The 20156-nt window shown below is 43.0% G+C and overlaps 1 protein-coding gene across 1 annotated transcript in view; it reads left to right on the top strand.

Moving 5' to 3' along the window:
* EGFL6 (EGF like domain multiple 6) overlaps positions 1 to 19501 on the top strand; it is a 37111-nt gene extending 17610 nt beyond the window's left edge. Inside the window, exons 7-11 of the mRNA XM_040266459.1 lie at positions 8664 to 8975; positions 10958 to 11038; positions 13010 to 13114; positions 16455 to 16720; positions 19063 to 19501. Of these exons, the coding sequence (XP_040122393.1) occupies positions 8664 to 8975; positions 10958 to 11038; positions 13010 to 13114; positions 16455 to 16720; positions 19063 to 19173 (875 nt within the window). The 3' untranslated portion in view covers positions 19174 to 19501. The remainder of the gene's footprint in view (positions 1 to 8663; positions 8976 to 10957; positions 11039 to 13009; positions 13115 to 16454; positions 16721 to 19062) is intronic.
* The last annotated feature ends 655 nt before the right edge of the window (positions 19502 to 20156 follow it).

The raw sequence follows: 20156 nt of genomic DNA, 5'->3' as shown, positions 1-20156 counted from the left end.
GGAGCAGAAGGGGAGCTGGAAGCCTGCATATGGTGTTTGGAAACTTAACTCTGCCTCCGAATGGCCTTCTCAGTGAATCAGACCACACCTCCGGTTCTCACAGAAGTTGTAGGCACTGCACTTAAAGCACCGCAGGGATTCTCAAGGGTCTTCTGCTCACGACATGTTTTCAAATACTGAAACGAAAATTTGAGGACGATGACACTGAGCAAATGTATCAGTCAGGAGAGGCTCGGTTATGGGGCAATACCAAACAGTCCTGAAGAGTCAGTGGCTTAGAACCGGAGAGGGTTTTCACCATGCGAGTCAGGACTTTTTTCAGAACGTGTAACTGAAAACAAAGGACAATGAAGCGAACCTCCCTTTGCCATCCTCCTCAAGCCTCTATTCACTTTTCCTTTTGATGTAGAGTCAAGTCCCATGGTTTCTGCTGATGAATTCTTTAATGCTCAGCTGGTAAACTCTGATACACTCAATGTATAACAAGAAAACATCACTGCTGTCAAAAGCTGCAACAATAATCACAGTTTCTTTTGCCACTTGTGCTATACCCAGAGAGAGTCGTCAGGGCATTTCTTGTCCACACTGTCACTTAGGCTGACAGAGGTCCCACTGTCTTGTGGTACCATGGTGATGGTAAAAATGAACAGTCCACACACCATGATGGACTCTGAGCACCACACTCATAAAAGATTCATCATACCCCAGCGGCACTGGATGAGATGGTGTACGCAAGAGTATAAGCAAAGGAGATGAGTCTGGAAATCACATTCTGCGAAGAACTTCCAAAAGGACTGGGCAGCGTTTAACCTGGAAAAAGAAAAAGAAAAAAAAAGGTGCGGAAAAGCAGACATAGTGCCTTCAATATTTTGAGGAACGTAAAGAAGAAAAGCCAACTCACTGGAAAAGACCCTGATGCTGGGAAAGATTAAAGGCAGGAGGAGAAGGGGACGACAGAGAACGAGGTGGAGATGGCATCCCCGGCTCAATGGACACAAGTTTGAGCAAACTCCAGGAGTTGGTGGTGGACAGGGAGGCCTGGTGTGCTGCAGTCCATGGGGTCACAAACAGTTGGCCATGACTGAGCAACTGAACAACAACAGAAGAAAAAGTGCTTTCCCATAGCCGAAGTAGGCCACGGGGGGACTGCGTTCTCTCTGACAAATTTCCCCATCAGCGATCTCAGAGTGAAGAGAACCTGTGGAGTGGGGGCCATGGCCTCCAGGAGGGACCCCCTTGGGTTGGAGATGGGATTCAGTGACTGCCGGTGTCCAGCAGCTTGCTGCTGTGGTTTCCGTCCCTCTGTGTAGCTGTGCCCGTGGTGTCCTTCTGAAACTGTATTCAAAGAGAGGCTGAGAGACTGGCTTCCTGTGCAGGGATGTGCATGGGTAGGTGGGACAGTGGGAAAGATGCCATAATTTTGAAAGACCTGCAGAGAAGGGCCGGAATCAGTATACCTTCCACACAGGATCAGTGGTCAAGGGCTCCTTCACGCCACCAACTTCGCCCATGTCAATTCTGGCCTCGCCGGTCTCAGGTCGTCTGGTCGACAGCCCAGCTTAGGGCTAGGAAGGCCTGAATTTGAATCCGAGCTGCACTGCATACTGCCTGTGGTCTTTCGCCAGGTGCTTCACCTCTCTAAACTCAGTGTCTTTCTAACTGAAATGGGCCCCGTGGTGGCCCTTTAGCGAGTGCTCAGAAGGGGCCAGGCCACCATCCCTCAGAGACCCCTGACTCCAGTGAGGTGGGGGACAGTTCTGTGCGTGTCCCAAGTCCCTGTGCAGTGGACTCTCCCTGCACTGTAGCCTTGCAGCTTCCTCCCAGAGCTAAAGCCCCAAGTTCTCACCCCCACGGATAGTCAGTCCTCAAGCCGTGAGGGCCAAGGGTCTACATCTCAATCCCCCAGCCTCCCCTGTGCAGTGGGACGACTCTGAGGTGGGTTCTATGCTGGTTCCCAGATGTCCCTCATCACCCACAGTGATTACCTGTCCATTGAGGCACCATTTTCGACTCTCCTCCCTTCCTGTCTCGCTGTCCCTCTTACCCCTCTTCCACCTCCTGGAATCACCTGTTAAGTAAACCACCTTCACCCAAGTCCTTATCTTGGGTTATGTTTGGGGGCCCCCACATTCCACCCAATACTTCTCTCATAGGTTTATTGAGACTTGAATGAGGTAGTATAGACAGAGAGCTTAGTTCAGCCGGGCACATAGTAGATGCTCAATAAAGTCAGCTCTGGCTCAGACTGTGGCTGGCACAGTTTCAATCATATTCATTAAGGTATAGCTCTTCCTGGCTCTGAAATCCTGTAAAAGTAAATGCAGAAAAATGCTGTGCATAGAAAAAAAAAGATGCACTGGAAAAGCACTTGTGTCAGTAAGGGAGCAACTCAACTCACCTCCACGTACTCATTCCTGTCCCCCAGACCGAAGAATCACAGAGATTAGGAAGAACTGGCCAAAACAGACCTGGAGTGCTCTTCCTTCTTAATCACTTGCTCCCTCTTGAAACCATAGTGTGTCACCAAGGTCCAAATGAAGGCACTGTTTGTAAACGTGCAAGTGGGTAGCTGTTTGCAACCCATGTTTTTGTTATTGTAGCCCAGTGTTTAGAGATTTTAAATCCCACATCAAGCCAAACAGTTTTTAAATTTTATTGAAGTATAGTTTGTGTACAATGTTGTGTTAGTTGCAGGTGTACAGCAAAGTGACTCTGATATATATGTGTGTGTGTGTGTGTGTGTGTGTGTGTGTATGTATAGCCGTGAGTATATGGTAATCCCAGCCTCCTAATTTATCCACCCCTCCACCTTTCCCCTTTGATAACCATAGATTCATTTTTGAAATATGTGAGTCTGTTTCTGTTTTGTTAGTAAGGTCATTTGTGTCACTTTTAAAAATTAGATTCCATGTATAAGTACTATCCTATGAAGTTTGTCTTCCCCTACCTGACTGACTTCACTTAGTATGATCATCTGCCAGGGTCCAGCCCCGGTGGATCCAGGGTGACTCGAAGGTGGGGATGGAGTCGGTGTCCTTGGAAATAACTTATTTAATTACAGATACAGAGGGATTAGAAAATTAGCAGAGAAAAAGAGGCTGAATAACTTGGTTTACATGGAATACCAATCACCACCTACGTAGGCCGCAGGTGTCTTTCCTATTCTCCCAAAGGAGAGGAGGCACTGAGGCCCCCTCCCCCGGTCCGATCTTAGAAGCCCAGGCAAAATTAGCAGGCTTGGTGGGTACCCATGTACCAGATGGGAATTCGGCCAGAAAATGGTAGGAGAGAAAAAGAGGCTGAATAACTTGGTTTATGTGGGATACCAATAAAATTCCAAGACAAGGATTTGCACCATCTATGTTCGGCCACCGGTGCCACTTGAATATCGGAAGGTGCCCCTCCTTGGGCTCCTTCTCGCGTGGGCTTGAAAACCGGGACAAGTAAGCAGACGTGATGAGCACCCACGCTCCAGATGGGAATTCAGCCAGAAAAACGGGGAGCAAGAAAGAAGGACATGAGGGAAGCAGTCTTTCCGGAAACTGATCCGATTTCTTTATTTTGGGGTTTGCTTATATACCTTTTGTTTCACATAGGGATGAGTACAGAGTCACACGGGGGTCAGCAGTCCTGACCTTTATCAAAAGCAGGTGCCTTACATAAAAAGAGATCTTAGGGGTTTTACATCATCTTCTGGCCATGAGGCCTGCTGACATTTTATGACCCTTTCTTTCTGATATCAAAAATCTTATTTTTTTTCTTAAACCAGGCACCACCTTCCAAATAAAGCTGCATTCATATAGGGTGAGGGTGTAGTGAGTTACAATCAAGAAAGGAATTTATTTAACCCAAGGTTAACATGATTAATCTTAAAGGTTAATAATTATTTCTCCTATATGCTTAAAGGGTAATACTTATTTCTCCTATATGCTAGTTATATTCATTATAAGGGCAGGGAATATGGAGATTTAGCAGCAAACATCAGCCCAACAAATGAAAATCCTTTCACCAATGTTCCCCTTAAGATCTATTTAGTCTTAAGATAGTGATAAAGTTACATTTTTACATAGTAAGGACACAGTGATTCATAACAAAGTACAGTGATCTATTACAAAAGAGAAAATTCATTAACTCAAAAAGTCTAGTATTGCTAACCTTAAAACTACTATATTTCCTTTTCTATATTCCAAATACATTGATTGATATATTCCCAGGTGCCTAAGGATATGGAGGCCTGGCAGTAATCATTGACTCAACAATGAGAAGCCCTATGCTAATTAAGACTTAAAATACTCCAAACTCTCTGTGCTGTTTATGGTTGAGAGGTAGTAAACAGTCATGTGCCTAGTGGCAGGAGTATGGATAATCCTGTCACACAAGCTAGTTTGCCAGCAGAGAGGTTTGACCTGAGACACCCTTGTCACACCCAGGGCAGGGAATTAGCAGCAATTATTGGCACAACAAATGAAAAACCCTTCACCAATATAATTCCTAACCAACCCACTATACTAATAATTTCCAACTTCCCAAAGGAATGTGCCTTTAGTAAGTCTAAAACATCTCTTGTGCCTCTCAGGTTGGGAGGCTGTAAACAATCACATGTGGCCTGACGAACTTATACAGGTGGGCTAGATAACCTTCAGAGGAGTTGGTAAGTTGAAACACTCTTGTCATGCCCAGGAATTTTTATTGACTTGGAGCTGCAAGTTAACTCCTTCTCTGAGAGAAATGGTGATGGGGGAGAGCCCCCCGTAAAGTCAGAGGTATAGCTGAGAACATAAAACAGATTCTGGTTTGGGGGTAGATGCTCGGGAACAGGGGGTTTCCTGAGGCTTGATCACCCCTTTGCGTATGCCAAGCCTCCTTGCTCATGACCTTTGCCATGGGCGGAGTTCCTCACGCTGGCTCCCGGCAATCATCTCTTGATCCATCCATGTTGCTGCAAATGGCCTTGTTGTGTCTTTTTTGTGGCTGAGTAGTTTTCCATTGTATATATGTGCCACCTCTTCTTTACGCACCCCTCTGTTGATGGGCATTTAGGTTGTTTTCATGTCTTGGCTGTTGTAAATAGTGCTATGAGCTTAGCAGTGCATGTATATTTTTGAATTACAGTTTCTCTGGATATGTGAATTACAGTTTCTCAGCCCAGGAGTGGGATTGCTGGATCATATGGTAGTTCTGTTTGTAGTTCTTAAAGTGCTCTCCATACTGTTCTCCACAGTGGCTGTATCAATTGACATTCCCACCAACAGTATAGGAGGCTTCCCTTCCCGCCACACCCTCTCCAGCACTTACTGTTTGTGGACATTTTGATGATGGCCATTCTGGCTGGTATGAGGTGATGCCTCATTGTAGTTTTGATTGCATTTCTCTGATAATTAGTGATGTTGAGCATCTTCTCATGTGGTTTTTGGCCATCTGTATGTCTTCTTTGAAGAAATGTCCATTTTTCTGATTGGCTTGTTTTTTTGACATAGAGGTGCAGGAGCTGTTTGTTATTTTGGTCAACCTAAACATTTCTTATGCTAGGAAAACTTTTTTTTTTCCTTTGGTCATCCAACTCTAAGCTTATTTAGGGGAGCAGTTTAAAACAGATTTTTCTTGATTCTTGAAAACCTCAAATTATCACAATATTCTGCTTGATATCTGAAAAATCATTCATTTTGTTACTATCCATTCTGCGGCAGAATCATTTCTCTAGTCTTTTGCCAAGATGTTTATTTACAAGAGAAAACTATCTTCAGACCACTCACTATGTTATTTGCCCAGTCCTTTCCATTCTGCTTTGATTGATTCTCTGTAAAATAAACAGCCATGTCTTTTTTGAAAATTGATCTTAACGTCTTAACACACACTGCTTAAAGGATGGCCGAAATCCACCCTTACATGCAAAGAAAAGTCATAGAAAAGTGAGAGAATCACATCTAATTAGTGTTCAGCATTATAAAATGCTGTGTTGTAAAATACATGTGTATCTGTGTGGACTGCTTGTATATAATAATAAAGCAGCTTTTATTATGAGTGTATTGCTTTTGAAAAAGTCCACACCCTCGATGGCAGTACAGAAGAGGAGTTAGTCAATTATCTTTATGCACCAACTGTATCCAAAGAACAATGCAACCTAAATGTGGATGTATTTTTTTTACTATTCTTATACGTGTGTGTGTGTATTAGTCCCTCAGTCATATCTGACTCTTTGCAACCCCATAGACTGTAGCCCACCAGGCTCCTCTGTCCATGGAATTCTCCAGACAAGAATACTGGAGTGAGTAGCCATTCTCTTCTCTAGGGGATCTTCCCAACCCAGGGATCAAACCCGGGTCTCCTGCATTGCAGGCAGATTCTTTACCATCTGAGCCACCGGGGAATATGTGGGTATTAATAAGGCACCATTAGATAATTTGGTCTTAGTTTGACAGTAGCTATACATCATTCTAAGGAAATCAAAACTCTAGTACTACCCAACTTGGTTAGTAACAGTCAATTTAAGAAAGGACACTGTGTCATTTAGTTACCAAGAGCATGGCTTCTGGAGTCAAATTACCTTGGCTTGATTCCTGGCTCCCTAGCCTACTGCCTCTGCTCTGAGAGCAAACTAACATTTTAGAATCTCAGTTTCTCTCTTCAAAATAGTACGCGCATGCATGCTAAGTCGCTCCAGTCATATCCGACTCTTTGCGGCACTATGGACTATAGCCTGCCAGACTCTTCTGTCCATGGGATTCTCCAGGCAATTGGAGTGGGTTGTCATGCTCTTCTCCAGGGGATCTTCCCAGCCCAGGGATTGAACCTGTGTCTCTTATGGCTCCTGGGAAGCCCATAATAGTGTCTGACCCTTAATACTGTTTGGGCTATTACATGAAATAATCCATACATAATAAATAAACATCCACGTGTAGGGCTTAACTCCAGCCCAGAATGGATTAAATGCTCTATAACCATGCACTCACAGGAGGAGTAATAGTGACAATGGCTTCTTTACCAAAATTCAATGATGGTTCCCATTGGAAAGCAGCTTCTTCAGTCGTTGAAAATATGCTTTAATCATTAGAAGTTCACATTTTACAGAGCATATTCAAGAAGATAGGTGTGAGTACAACGAGGCCATTCCAATACTTTTTCCTTCAGTAATAACATAAGCAGAAGTGGTATGATCTGGGAAAGAATTTAACTTAACTTAGTAGAAGATTTTCGACATTCGGGTGATGAATTCTAAAAATAATAGTAAACACAGGCCCAATATTTGTTGAGCACTGATCTTAGTAATTGACATGTATTCACCCATTTCACCCTCACAAATGCCCTCTTTTTATCCTAGCTGTTTTTTTAAAGTCAACTGGTCACTTATTTATTTATTTGGCTGTGTCAGATCTTAGTGCAGCATACAGAATCTTTCATTGCAGTACACGGGTTCTCTAGTTGTGGCATGTGGGCTTAGTTGCTCCATAGCATGTGGGAATTGTAGTTCCCCGACCAGGAATTGTGCTATCTAGTAGGGTCCTTATTGATTATTTTATATATAGAAGTAGTGTGTATCTGTTAATCCCAAACTCCTATTTTATCTCTCCCTCCCTTTCCCCTTTAGTAATCATAAATTTGCTTTCTATGTCTGTCAGTCTATTACAAAGATGCATTTTATTTAATTTTTTAGGTTCCATTTCTTAAAAATATAAATTTATTTATTTTAATTGGAGGTTAATTACTTTACAATATTGCATTGGTTTTGCCATACATCAACATGAATCTGCCACAGGTATACTCATGTTCCCCATCCTGAACCGCCCCCCCTCCTCCCTCCCCATACCATCCCTCTGGGTCGTCCCAGTGCACCAGCCCCAAGCATCCACTATCATGCATCGAACCTGGACTGGTGATTCGTTTCATATATGATATCATACAGGTTTCAATGCCATTCTCCCAAATCATCCCACCCTCTCCCTCTCCCACAGAGTCCAAAAGACTGTTCTATACATCTGTGTCTCTTTTTCTGTCTCGCATACAGGGTTATCGTTACCACAAAGATGCATTTTAAAAAAGAATTTAATTTAGTCTCGAGAAATATGAAATGAATGTAAAACTAAATATAGATGCCTCTCTATAAATAATCAATAAGTAAAATCATTTAGCTTTTGATACTAGTTGGTTGAGGTGAAGAAATTCAAAGATGTGTATACACTGAATCAAAAATCACCATTTTTGTAGGTCACAAATGGCTCATTATTGGCAATGTACATATGGTTTAACATAATGCTAGCTATAAGTTTTTAACATCACATTTAAACAAATACAGGGCTCCCTGGGCAACAGCAGCTTTGACAAATACCAATGTGAAAGCAGAAATATTAGAGGATTCTGGAAAGTTCATCACGTTGTGATCTGTAACCCAGCTTGGTAGGAGCAGGTATTTCATCATCACAGTTTATGAAGCAAAACGAAGGTTTGCCTTTGAACGATTAAGGTAGTTAAGATCCTGCTGTAACCATTGGAACCACTTAAACCAGATGCAAATGCAGTTCTTTCTACATTATCAGATGATTGAGCCTCATATGTGTTGCTTCTGGAAGCATTCATTGACTGCACTTTGACATTTTTTAAATGCTCCATTTTTGTGAGAGATCTGACTATTGGTCAACGTGGAACTTCTCTTTTACTGTTGATTTTAGTTATCCCCGAAAATTCTGTGAAAGAATTCCTCAGAGCACCTGGTACCATCAAGGACAGAATTAAGAAGTTGCTTGCTCACAAGAATAGCATGAGAAAGAAGGTAAAAATGAAAAACATCGCAGAGCCCAGAGGGACGCCCACCCCAAAGGTTGACTCGGAGCCCTTCATCTCTGAAGAGAGCATTTCCAGAGATGGGAACCCTCACAGAGAAAAAAAGAGGAATGAAAACAGAAAGAAAGAAAGGCTGGAGGATGAGAACAGAGATGAGAACCATGTGGAACAGGAACAAAGCCTTCGTGGAGATGTGTTTTGTGAGTATCAAGTATGACTTTTGTTAATTTATGCATCTCACGAAAAGTGAATTGTAGTTTTCCCTGGCAAATGACAGGAAAGAGGAAGATGCCATAACTAAGATGGTGAAGTGAAGTGTGACAGTTAGTCGCTCAGTCGTGTCCAGCTCTTTACCACCCCATGGACTGTAGTCCACGGGCTCCTCTCCCCGTGGAATGAGTAGCTCCTCTCCCCGTGGAATGAGTAGCCAATCCTTACTCCAGGGAATCTTCCCAACCCTGGGATCGAACCCCGGTCTCCCACATTGCAGGCAGATTCTTTACTGCCTGAGCCGCCAGGGAAGCCTAAGTAAGATGGGGTCAGCTTTAAATCTTAAGAAGCAAGGTTCTCTATACGGTCTGGAAACTAACATCGTCTGCAGATACAAAATCACATTTGCTGCTGTGGGATGCACAGAAGGTCAGTTCTTTCCACTTACCTGGGAGGTGTCCTATTTGATGCAGCCCCTCCTTCTGCTCCTGACCAAGGAGACCTGCTTGTCCTGCCAGCTCAGTCATCTGGCTGCCCAGGTCTGGGTGCAGTACACCCCTAAACCCCAGAGAGATTCCCCCCACCCAGGTAGATTTGGTAAGCTCTACTTTTTTCCTTCTTGAAGGCACTTTTTATAGGCACACTCAGTGAAAGGAGAATGTCAGAGTTGTGTGGTTATAATTTTAAACGGTAAAATAGAGGAACATTCTGTATAGAACTTAAGCTTCAGATGTCTACATGAGCCGGAGAATCACCATTGTCACTGGTGGCTGTGCAGAGCCATCGTCAGCCTCGGCCGCTGCAGGGGGGATTTCCATGTTGACCCAGCCTGGGACTTTCCCTTCCATTCTTGCCAGGCATCCGTGGCTCCCTCGCTATTTTGCCTTGTCTGTGCTTGCCCCATTGTTGTTGCTGTTGTCCAGTCGCTCAGTAGTGTCCGCAACTCTTTGCAGCCTCATGGCCTGCAGCATGCCAGGCTTCCCTGTCCTTCACCACCTCCTGGAGCCTACTCAAACTCATGTCCATTGAGTCAGTGATACCATCCAACCGTTTCATCCTCTGTTGTCCCCTTCTCCTCCTGCCTTCAATCTTTCCCAGCATCAAGGTCTTTTCTAAGGAGTCAGTTCTTCCCATCAGGTGGCCAAAGTATTGGAGCTTCAGCTTCAGCATCAATCCTTCCAATGACTATTCAGGATTGATCTCCTTTAGGATGGACTGGTTTGATCGCCTTGCAGACCGAGGGACTCTCAAGAATCTTCTCCAACACCGCAGCTTGAAAGCATCAGTTCTTCAGTGCTCAGCCTTCTTTATGGTCCAACTCTTACATCTATATATAACTACTGGAAAAACCATAATTTTGACTCTATGGATCTTTGTCTCCAAAGTCATGTCTCTTCTTTTTAATATGCTGTGTTTAGGTTAGCTAGGTGATGCCTAATGGGGTCCACTGGGGGCACCTTTCGAAAAAGATGTTCTAGATGCGGAAACTGGCACCAATATGAATGCTTTGGAAATGTTAGGGAAACACTGCTGTAACCTACTCTGTAAGTAGAACACAGCTGTCCCTTGGCATCCCCGGGGGATTGGTCCCAGGAGCCCCTGCAGACACAAAAATCCATGGATGCTCAAATTTTATATAAAATGGTGCAGTATTCATATATAAGCTAAACACATCCTCCCCTATACTTTAGTCTCTACTTAAAAGACCTAATACAATGTAAATGCTGTGTAAACGGTCTCCTGGTATGCAAGACAAATTCAAGTTTTGCTCTTTGGAACTTTCTGGATGGTTTTAAAAAAATATTTTCAACCTGTCATTGGTTGAATCTGTGGATGTGGAGCCCATGGTTACCAATGGCCAGCTATGTATGATAAGCCTTATATGATAAACCCTTTTTATTCATTGATTCATACCTTCTTAGTATGTGGGGCTTTAGGGATTTTTTTTTACTGATCGAGTGTTCATTGTTAGCCTCTAAGGTGAATGAAGCGAGTGAAGTTGATCTGGTTCTGGTCCAAAGAAAAACTACATCATCCCATCTGAAACACAAAGGTGAGTAACATATGTTAGGAGTGAGTATATTTTAGGAGTACTAGCACTCATAAAGAATATTGAAGAGTGGAAGCAAGCATTACCTGGCATCTTTTAATTTTAGAAGTTAGACAGAAATAAAATATCTTTTCTGGAATAGGGGAAATACGGGTTAAGAAGAAAGGAAAGTGAGAGAAGAGGCTGTGTGTTTGTACTGGCTTAAGATATATGTAGATGGACAGCCTGGATTCCAATCTAGTTTAGGAGTCAGGTCTAGTTCCAGCCCTCAGTGTTTGGAGGACTTGGTCAAATCACTTATGACTCTCAGTTTTACTTTCTTGAAAATGGGCATGATTGTAGAATTTTTGTGGCAGCCACATCAAATGATGTAATGTACGTGAAAATGCTTTGCAAATCATTAATGCGTCAACCAGCAGCTGCTGCCCCGTATCTCTTTAGCTTTTCCCCTTTCTTTGCCCTTCCTTTATTCCTTAGTATAAACTGCAAAAGCCCCCCATTCCAAGCCAGAGTCTGGTATTCGTTACAAATCAGAAACATCTCAGTCTTTCCTCTCTTTCCCAGTGGTAATTTCCGACAGCTACATCAGAGGTCAAGACTTTTTTCTGTGAAGGGCCAGAGGGTGAATATTTCAGGCTTTGTGAACCATACACTCTCTGTTGCAAGTGTCAGCTCTATCACTGCAGCTCAAAAGCAGCCATAGACAATCTGTAAATGAATAGGCGTGGTGTGTTTCAATAAAACTTTATTTGCAAGAACCAGCAGGGGGCCCGGATGTTAGTTTGCTGACCCCAATCTACATAAAAGTAACTGGAGGCACTGGGTCAAAGGTTGTGCTAGCTGACCCTGTACTCCATGCAGTTGTTAGGATTTGTTAAATGAACATTTGTTAGATCAAGCCCCTGGGTGCCAGGCGGTTCAACAAAAGACCACAAAAGAAACTGAAATAGACAAGTTTATTACTCCAGGTCTTGGGGAACGACGTGGCATGGCCTCCAGGGGCCCTAGAGGGAAGTCCAGGCAGAACATGGGGCACACGCCTCTATGAGGGTCCATGTGTGTGTAGTGCTTTGGGCTTGCTGGGCTAAGGTTGCATTGATGGATTCCAGCGAAAACAACTGGGGTGTTAGTAAGCTTCAGGGGGCTCTTATCTAAGGCAGACACAAGGCCCTGGGAAGCAGGGGAGGGTACAATCACAGGGGACATTGGGAAGGTAAGAAGAGGAACTCACTTTTACGAGTGACTCCATGGGCTCTCGGAGAAGGCAATGGCAACCCACTCCAGTACTCTTGCCTGGAAAATTCCATGGACGGGGGAGCCTGGTGGGCTGCAGTTCATGGGGTCTCTAAGAGTCAGACACGACTGAGCGACTTCACTTTCACTGTTGAACTTTCATGCACTGGAGAATAAAATGGCAACCCACTCCAGTGTTCTTGCCTGGATAATCCCAGGGACGGGGGAGCCTGGTGGGCTGCCGTCTCTGGGGTCGCACAGAGTCAGACACAACTGAAGCGACTTAGCAGCAGCAGCAGCCATGGGCTCTTATCTAGGGCTTGCACTTGCGTGAGGGCTAATGCCAGTTTAAGGCCCTCGCAGACTGCAGGGCCAAAGAAAATGGATACCAAGACAGCCATACTTAGCTAAACTTCTTTTTAATTGAAATGTATTTCATTGACAATGTTGTGTTAGTTTCCGCTGCACAGCAGAGTGATCCAGTTATACATTCATATGTATATATTAATTTTTGCATTCTTTCCCATTATGGCTTGTCATAGGATATTGAATATAGTCCCCTGTGCTATGCAGTAGGACTTTGTTGTTTACCCATCCTACAGATAATAGTTTGCATCTTTTAGTGTCAAATTCCCTAAACTCTCGACAGCAACTGCAAGCAAGGCCACGCCTTCCAAAGCTCCCAATGTTAAAACATTTCCTAATCCGCTTAATGATGCTGAAATGCACCCTTTTTCTTAGCACATTTAAATATCTCAGTTGACTGCACCTTTGACCATGGCGTCTGTGACTGGAAACAGGATATAGAAGATGATTTCGACTGGAATCCTGCAGACAGAGATAATGGTATGTAGTCTTCACTGATCCATGTCCTCTGGTCCAGCCCTGGAATTAAAGCTATCCAATGATTCGAGGGCAATTGTTCTCATTGCTTGTGAAGTCAGGGTTGTTTGTCACCTTTGGAAGCCTTTAGACCTTCCCAAGTCTCCCCTGATAAATGATTGACTTAGTCCATTTCCCACCCACCTACCCTGTAAAGGATTCTCCAGCAAACCTCTTCCGTATTCACCGCCCTGCTGCTGAGACACACATGTAGGACTTTGTATAAGGTTTAAGAGTATTTGGGGAAAGGTAGAAGGAAGTTGTTTCTTTTCCCCAGTTTACCAGCTATGGTGCTCTGTGGTTTTCTTTTGAGTTTAGGAGGAGGGGGAAAGGAATCTGGAAAGGAAATATTAATATGACCTCTCCCTAAACCTGGAGTTTTAGGAGCGTCACCCTTCAGAGCACTGAAATCATAATGAGCAGCAGATCAGCACACTGAACTCCTGGACTGGACTTGCCCACCTATCGCTGGAGGATTTCTTTCTTTCCCGTTATCCTTGAATTTTTCTCTGCTGAAGCTCTGAGTTGCCTACTTCCCTTGTCTACTATTGATGATGGGCTCTAACTTCCTTTGAGGCAGAGCATTTGGTCAGCAGATCCCATTTGGTGCATAAATAGAAGTTTGCTCATTTAAGGCTGACTCTGTAATTAGAAACAACTGTTATACTTTCAGGAAATCTGGTTCTTTACCCATCAAAGTGTTTCTTTGGAGAGGTATACGCCCAGCCCTCAGGTAAAAGATCCTTCTAGATCCTTCCTTGACACTGATTCCTCCCTGAGAGCCTTCCTTGCAAGCCCTTACATGCAATCAGGAAACCTGGGTATCTCCTGCCGGGGTCCAGCCCCGGTGAATCCACGGTGATTCAAAGGGGAGACGGATAGGCGAGGAAAACATGTATTTGGAGATATATAAGATTAGATTAGGAAGAAATAGGATAGCAGGAAATTTAGGTGGAGAAAAAGAGGCTGAATAACTTGGTCTATGGGGAAAACCAATAAAACCTCGAGACAAGAGGTTTGCACCATCAACGTTAGGCCACCGGCATCCACTTGAATATCGAAGGGTGCCCCGCCTTAGGCTCCCTTTCACGTGGATCTTAGCAGCCAGGGCAAGTAAGTAGACGTGGTGAGCCTCCCCGCTCCAGATGGGAATTCAGCCGAAAAAGGGGAGAAAAGAACAACATGGGGAAGCCCAGCGGCGGTGCAAGACTCCAAAAACTTTATTTTTCAAAATCAGCTTATATACCCCAAGTTGTACATAAAGAAATAGTGGAATATGCAGAGTTATGCAGGGGCAGCAGTCCTGACCCTCACTGAGACAAACAAGGCTTTCTTTTTGCATACCCTCCTGTATACAAAAGGTCTCAGGTGGTTTACATTATCTTCTGGCCAAGAGGCCTGTTAACATTTTTATGGCTCTCTTCCTGGATAATTGTCTATCAACCAGAAAAGTTTTCCCTAGAAGAGTTTTTTCTTTACTCTGCATCACCCTCAAAGTACTAAATGAAGTTACATTCCTGTAGAACAACGGTGCAGTGGGTTATAACAAAGAAAGTACTTAACTCAAAGATCTAATGTTGCTAATACCAGGTCTACTACCTGTTTTTCTATATACCAACTATATCTAAAAATAAAAGATATGAAAATTTGGCAGCAAGTATTGGCTCAACAAATGAAACCTTTAATCAGTCCTATTCTAATGATTTTGACTCCTCAGAAGCCCTTACATTCCTAGGGTGTTTTAAGCTTCCTGTGCCTCCTGCGATCAGGAGGCCTCAAACAATCACATGCGCAGCTGCACGAGTCCTGCAGGCAGGCTAGAAAGCCATCAGAGGGGTTTTTGGATTGAAACACTTGTATTATGCCCAGGAGATTTATTATCTAAAAGCTCTAATTTTTTCCAGAAAAAGGTGGGGGGAGGGACAGCCCCCTGTTAATGACAGAAGAGTAGGTGGAAAGCATAACACAGTAAAGCAGGCAGACTCTGGTCTTGGGAGGGTGGATGCTCAGGAAACTCCAGGGGGAACCCCTGAAGCCTGATCACATCCTTGCGTTTTGTCAAGCTTCCTTCCGCATGACCTTGGCACTGGCGTGATCCTCACGCTGGCCCCCGGCAATCTCCTAACAAAAATTCCTTTTAGAACGTGGGATTAAGGTAGAGGATAGTAGTTCCCTATTTACAAACACCTGATTTGCAAATAACCCTGAGGTTCACTCAACACGGGATGAATCAGCATTTTTAGGAGAATGAAATCTCAAGGACAGATCAAAGTGGGCTTGAACTGGAGTAAAAGGGAAACCTACCACAGTGGGTCACAAAAGACTGTAGCTAGTAGAGCTGCTGGATAAAATGTAGGATGCCTCAATTTCAGATAATCAGCGCATGCTTTTTAGTATATCTGACATGTTGTTTATGTGAAATGCAAACTCCGCGGGGCATTCTGTACATTTATTCTCTGAATCTGGCAAACTTACTAACTGCGGAAAAAGACCAGGCAGTCTCTGGGTCCAGTGAAAACTAAAGCAATGTCCATCTGGGCCCTGAGAATGTCTCTAGGAGTTGGACTACCAGAAAACTCCACCCACCCACCGTGTCTTTCTCCTGGCTTCTAGAGGAATGTCTTCTTTCTGTCAACTTCTCCAAACCCCACCCTATGAGAGTTTTTGTCCAAGTCCATCAAAGCCACAACCATAAGGCTGCGGATGAGCAAATATCCACTACATTGGTTAGAAAATTCTTGGGAAAAGGATCTGAGAAACAGAAGGTGATCTGCGTTCCTACCATCTTCAAGCAGAACTTGGAGTGACACGTTGCACATGGTGGCTGAGCTCCATGATACCGTTAGTACAGATTCATGTATGTTGTGAATTAAATACCACAGTGTGGACCCACCTAACCAGCTAGCCATCGTACATACAACTCAAGTGGAGAAATGCATTCCAGGGTCAAACAACCAAGGTGGAAAGTTCTGGAACACAAGTTTTCTGTTAGCTGAAAATTATTTACAGTGCTCAAAGACCATTAAATTAGATTCTTACCCCATACCTACTACTACCAAGTTTGTGAATGCGAGCAGATTGCTCAGTTTCTCTCAGTTTCCTTCTCTACAGAGCAAAGAATCTTAGCCCTAGGATTCTAAAATTCATGTTAGCATGAATATTTTGTTCCTAAATATTTGAAATGAAAAGGACTTGAGCTTCCCCTATAGGCGCCTATTGTTCATTGTTTTAACAGCTCTTTTATTCACTGTAGCCAAACCCTTTGCAAAGGCCTCATTAACTGTGGGTTTTTCTTCTCTTCCAGCTCTTGGCCACTATATGGCTGTTTCCGCCCTGACCGGTCAGAAGAAGGACAAGGGCCGTTTGAAACTTCTCCTCCCCAACCTGCAACCCCGCAGCAACTTCTGTTTGCTCTTTCATTACCGGCTGGCTGGAAACAAAGTAGGGAAGCTTAGAGTGTTTGCAAAAAATAGTAACAACGCCCTGGCCTGGGAGAAAACCAGGAGCACCAATGAACAGTGGAGGATGGGGAAAATTCAGCTGTATCACGGGATTGATACTCCCGAAAGCGTAAGTGGAAAACTGTATAAAATGAGACATTTACATTCTTTTTCAGTGACTTAACAAACAAAGGGAAACACTTCCTGAAGCCCCTAGGCCCTGGGGCTACAGAGATGAATGACTTTCCCCTCCACTTAAAGAGCTTATATTCTGGAGTGCAATAGGCAAGGTAGTTAACAGCACAACTGAGGACAATACTTGGCAGGCGCAGGCATATCATATTCTGGGGAAATGAAGTGCTCATGTGTCAGGCTCCTCCCACCAACTTCCTTCCAAACCAGGCTCTAAATTCCTTACTGCATAAAAGCACATCCTGCTCGTTGATTCTGTGCCCAGTACTTATCACAATGAATGGAAACTAGAAGGTCATTTTCCAAAATATGTATTTGATTCAAGTATAGTTAATTTGTAATGTTGTGTTCATCTCTGCTGTACAGGTGATTCAGTTCTACCTCTATATACAGTAAATCCCCTGCATATGAATGAGTTCTCTTCCTAGAACGCATTTGTAAGTCCAACAAATTTAGCCAAGGTACCCATCCAACTCAATTGGCTATATAGTACTGTACTGTAATAGGTTTATAATACTTTTCACACAAATAATGCATAAAAAAACATGGCAAATAAAGAAAACATTTTAAATCTTACAGTACAGTACCTCAAAAAGCAGAGTAGTGCAGTACAACAGCTGGCACACAGGGGCTGGCATCAAGTGGACAGGCAAGAAGAGTTACGATGGAGGAGGGAGAGGAGGTGGGGGCTGGTAGGGCTGAAGGATCATCAGCAACAGGAGACAGAGGACAAGCTGTAATGTCACTCACGCCTGACGCAAATGGAAGGTACGTTCGCATCTCTGAAAGCTAGAAACTTGAAGGCTCATATGTAGGGGACTTAACTGTAATTCTTCTTCCTAATCTTTTCCATTATGGTTTGTCACAAGGTACCGAATAGAGTTCCCCGTGCCCTACAGGAGGACCTTGCTGTTTATCCATTCTCTAATAGTTTGCATCTGCTGACCCCAAATTCCCAACCCACCCCTCCCCCACCCCACCTTGGTAACCGCAAGTCTGCCCTCTATGTCTGTGAGTCTGTTTCTGTTCTGCAGATAGGTTCACTTGTCTCATATATTATTTTATTTATGTTTTGGCCCCAGTGTGCCACATGCAGGATCTTAGATCCCCGACTAGGGATCAAACCCATGCCCCCTGCATTGGGACTGCAGAGTCTTAACCACTGGACTGCCAGGGAAGTCCACATTTGTCTCATATTTTAGATTCCACATATGACTGGTATCATACGGTGTTGGTCTTTCCCTGTCTGACTTACTTCACTTAATGTGATATTCTCTAGGTCCATCCATGTTAGTTCCTGGACCAGGGATTGAACCTGGGCCCTGACAATGCAAGCTCCAAGTCCTAACCAAAAGACCTTCAGGGAATTCCCAGTTACTGTCTTATATATGATAGTGTATATACATGAATCCCAATCTCCCAATTTATGCCTCCCTACCCCTGTCCGCTTTGGTAACCCTGTTCGTTTTCTATGTCTGTGGCTCTGTTTTGTAGATACATTTATATGTACTATTTTTCCCACAATTTTTTTTAGATTCCATATATAAATCATATCACATTTGTCTATGCCTTACTTCATTCAGTAGGACCCACTAGATCCATCCATATTGTTGCCAATGGCATTATTTCATTCTTCTTTATGGCTGAGTAATATTCCAGTATGCCACACCTTCTTTTCCCTTCATCTGTCGATGGACATCTAGGTTGCTTCCATAACTTGGCTACTGTAAACAGCTCTGCAATGAACATTGGAATGCATATGTCTTTTCGAATCACAGTTTTCTCGGCACCCAGGAGTGGGATTGGCCTATTATACAGTAGCTCTGTGTTTACTTTTTAAGGAACTACCATACAGATCTCCCGAGTGGCTGTACCAATTTGCATTCCCACCAGTGGAGTAGGAAGATTCACGATGATAATTAAATTTCTTCGAGCCTGGGTTTTGAAAAGAAAACTGTACTATTCCTTTAGTGTTGCTTTGTTTTTTCTTCTAAAAAGGAAGGAATTCCAAAATTTCCTCTTAAACTTTACTGTTCTCAGCTTTCCAGGGCTTTCCAGATTCTTTTAGATGTTGCAGGAGCCCTGTTTTCTCTGATTGTAATTCACTCAGTGTAGATACCAGGCATGTGGAAAATACATTACCGTATATTCAATCTCAAAGCCTGTTTCTATGGAATAGGGACATATGAATTGCGTTCAGTTTAATAGCAATTAAATAGTGGGACTTTATCATTGCTTTAAATATTTGCAAGTAATTTTTTATTCCCTCTCCATTATTAGATCATTTTTGAAGCTGAACGTGGCAAGGGCAAGACTGGAGAAATTGCAGTGGACGGCGTCTTGCTGGTTTCAGGCTTATGTCCAGATGGCCTTTTACCTGTGGATGGTTGAATGTTACTGTTATCTTTTATATCTTTATATTTGGCTTTTTATGTCAGTTCTCTGTTTTTTGACAGTATATCATAGATCCCCCCCATTTTAGAAATACAAACTGAAAAACTGTGGTGTTCAAACAGACTCATTATTGTAAGATGCCTTTCTTGTATACGATATACTGATATTTGCTTTAAATATAGTACTACTGTGTCTTCTCATTCATTACTGAGTCTATAAAACTTGGACGTATCAGTTCAGCCCTCCCCACCCCAGTACATATGATGTGTCTACATGACTTGGTGAACCACTTTATGCAACATTTCTAGAATTAAAAAAAAAAAAAGCAGCACAAAGAAATTTTTACTATTTGACTTTTATGGCACTTCTTGGAAACTATAACATCACAGATAGACTTTTACCTAAGTTGCTTAGCCAGATCTTTCACAACCAAGTTTGTATATTTAAGTCCTTTGTAATAATAATATCCAAATGATCACCTTGTTGTCATGGTTTAAGTTTTTCTAAGTATGAAAATGTGTTGTTAATTGTATGTTTAATTATGTGTATGGTTATTTGCTTTGCTAGAAAATGTGTTTTATATACTTTTTCTGTGAAAATACTTATATTATTTTTAACTTATATTCTTAAAAATTCTTAAAATTACTTGCTATTATGGAAACACACGACTGCTTTCTTAGGCCTCATAACTATGAGGCCAATTAGCTTAAGTTGTTGAACTGAAGGTGTCGGAGAATTATCTAAAATCAAAATTATGCTAGTAACCAGGTTCCAAAACAGACTAATGCCTCCTTGTCTATTTCTTTTTTCTTCCAAATTCAAGGACTTGTTTGTGTGGTAATGAATCCTGAGTGTACATTCCTGTGGATAAAAGTATATTCTGTTTTAAGATTCTAGGTTGGAAGGTGGTTCAGGACAACTCCCAAACAGAAGATTCCCCAGATATTTGCCTGTTTGCCCTGGAAGCGACGAAGGCATTG

Source organism: Oryx dammah, unplaced genomic scaffold, assembly GCF_014754425.2.
Source record: "Oryx dammah isolate SB20612 unplaced genomic scaffold, SCBI_Odam_1.1 HiC_scaffold_23, whole genome shotgun sequence".
In the NCBI taxonomy this organism is placed as follows: Eukaryota; Metazoa; Chordata; class Mammalia; order Artiodactyla; family Bovidae; genus Oryx; species Oryx dammah.
This window is presented reverse-complemented; position numbering and strand designations above follow the sequence as displayed.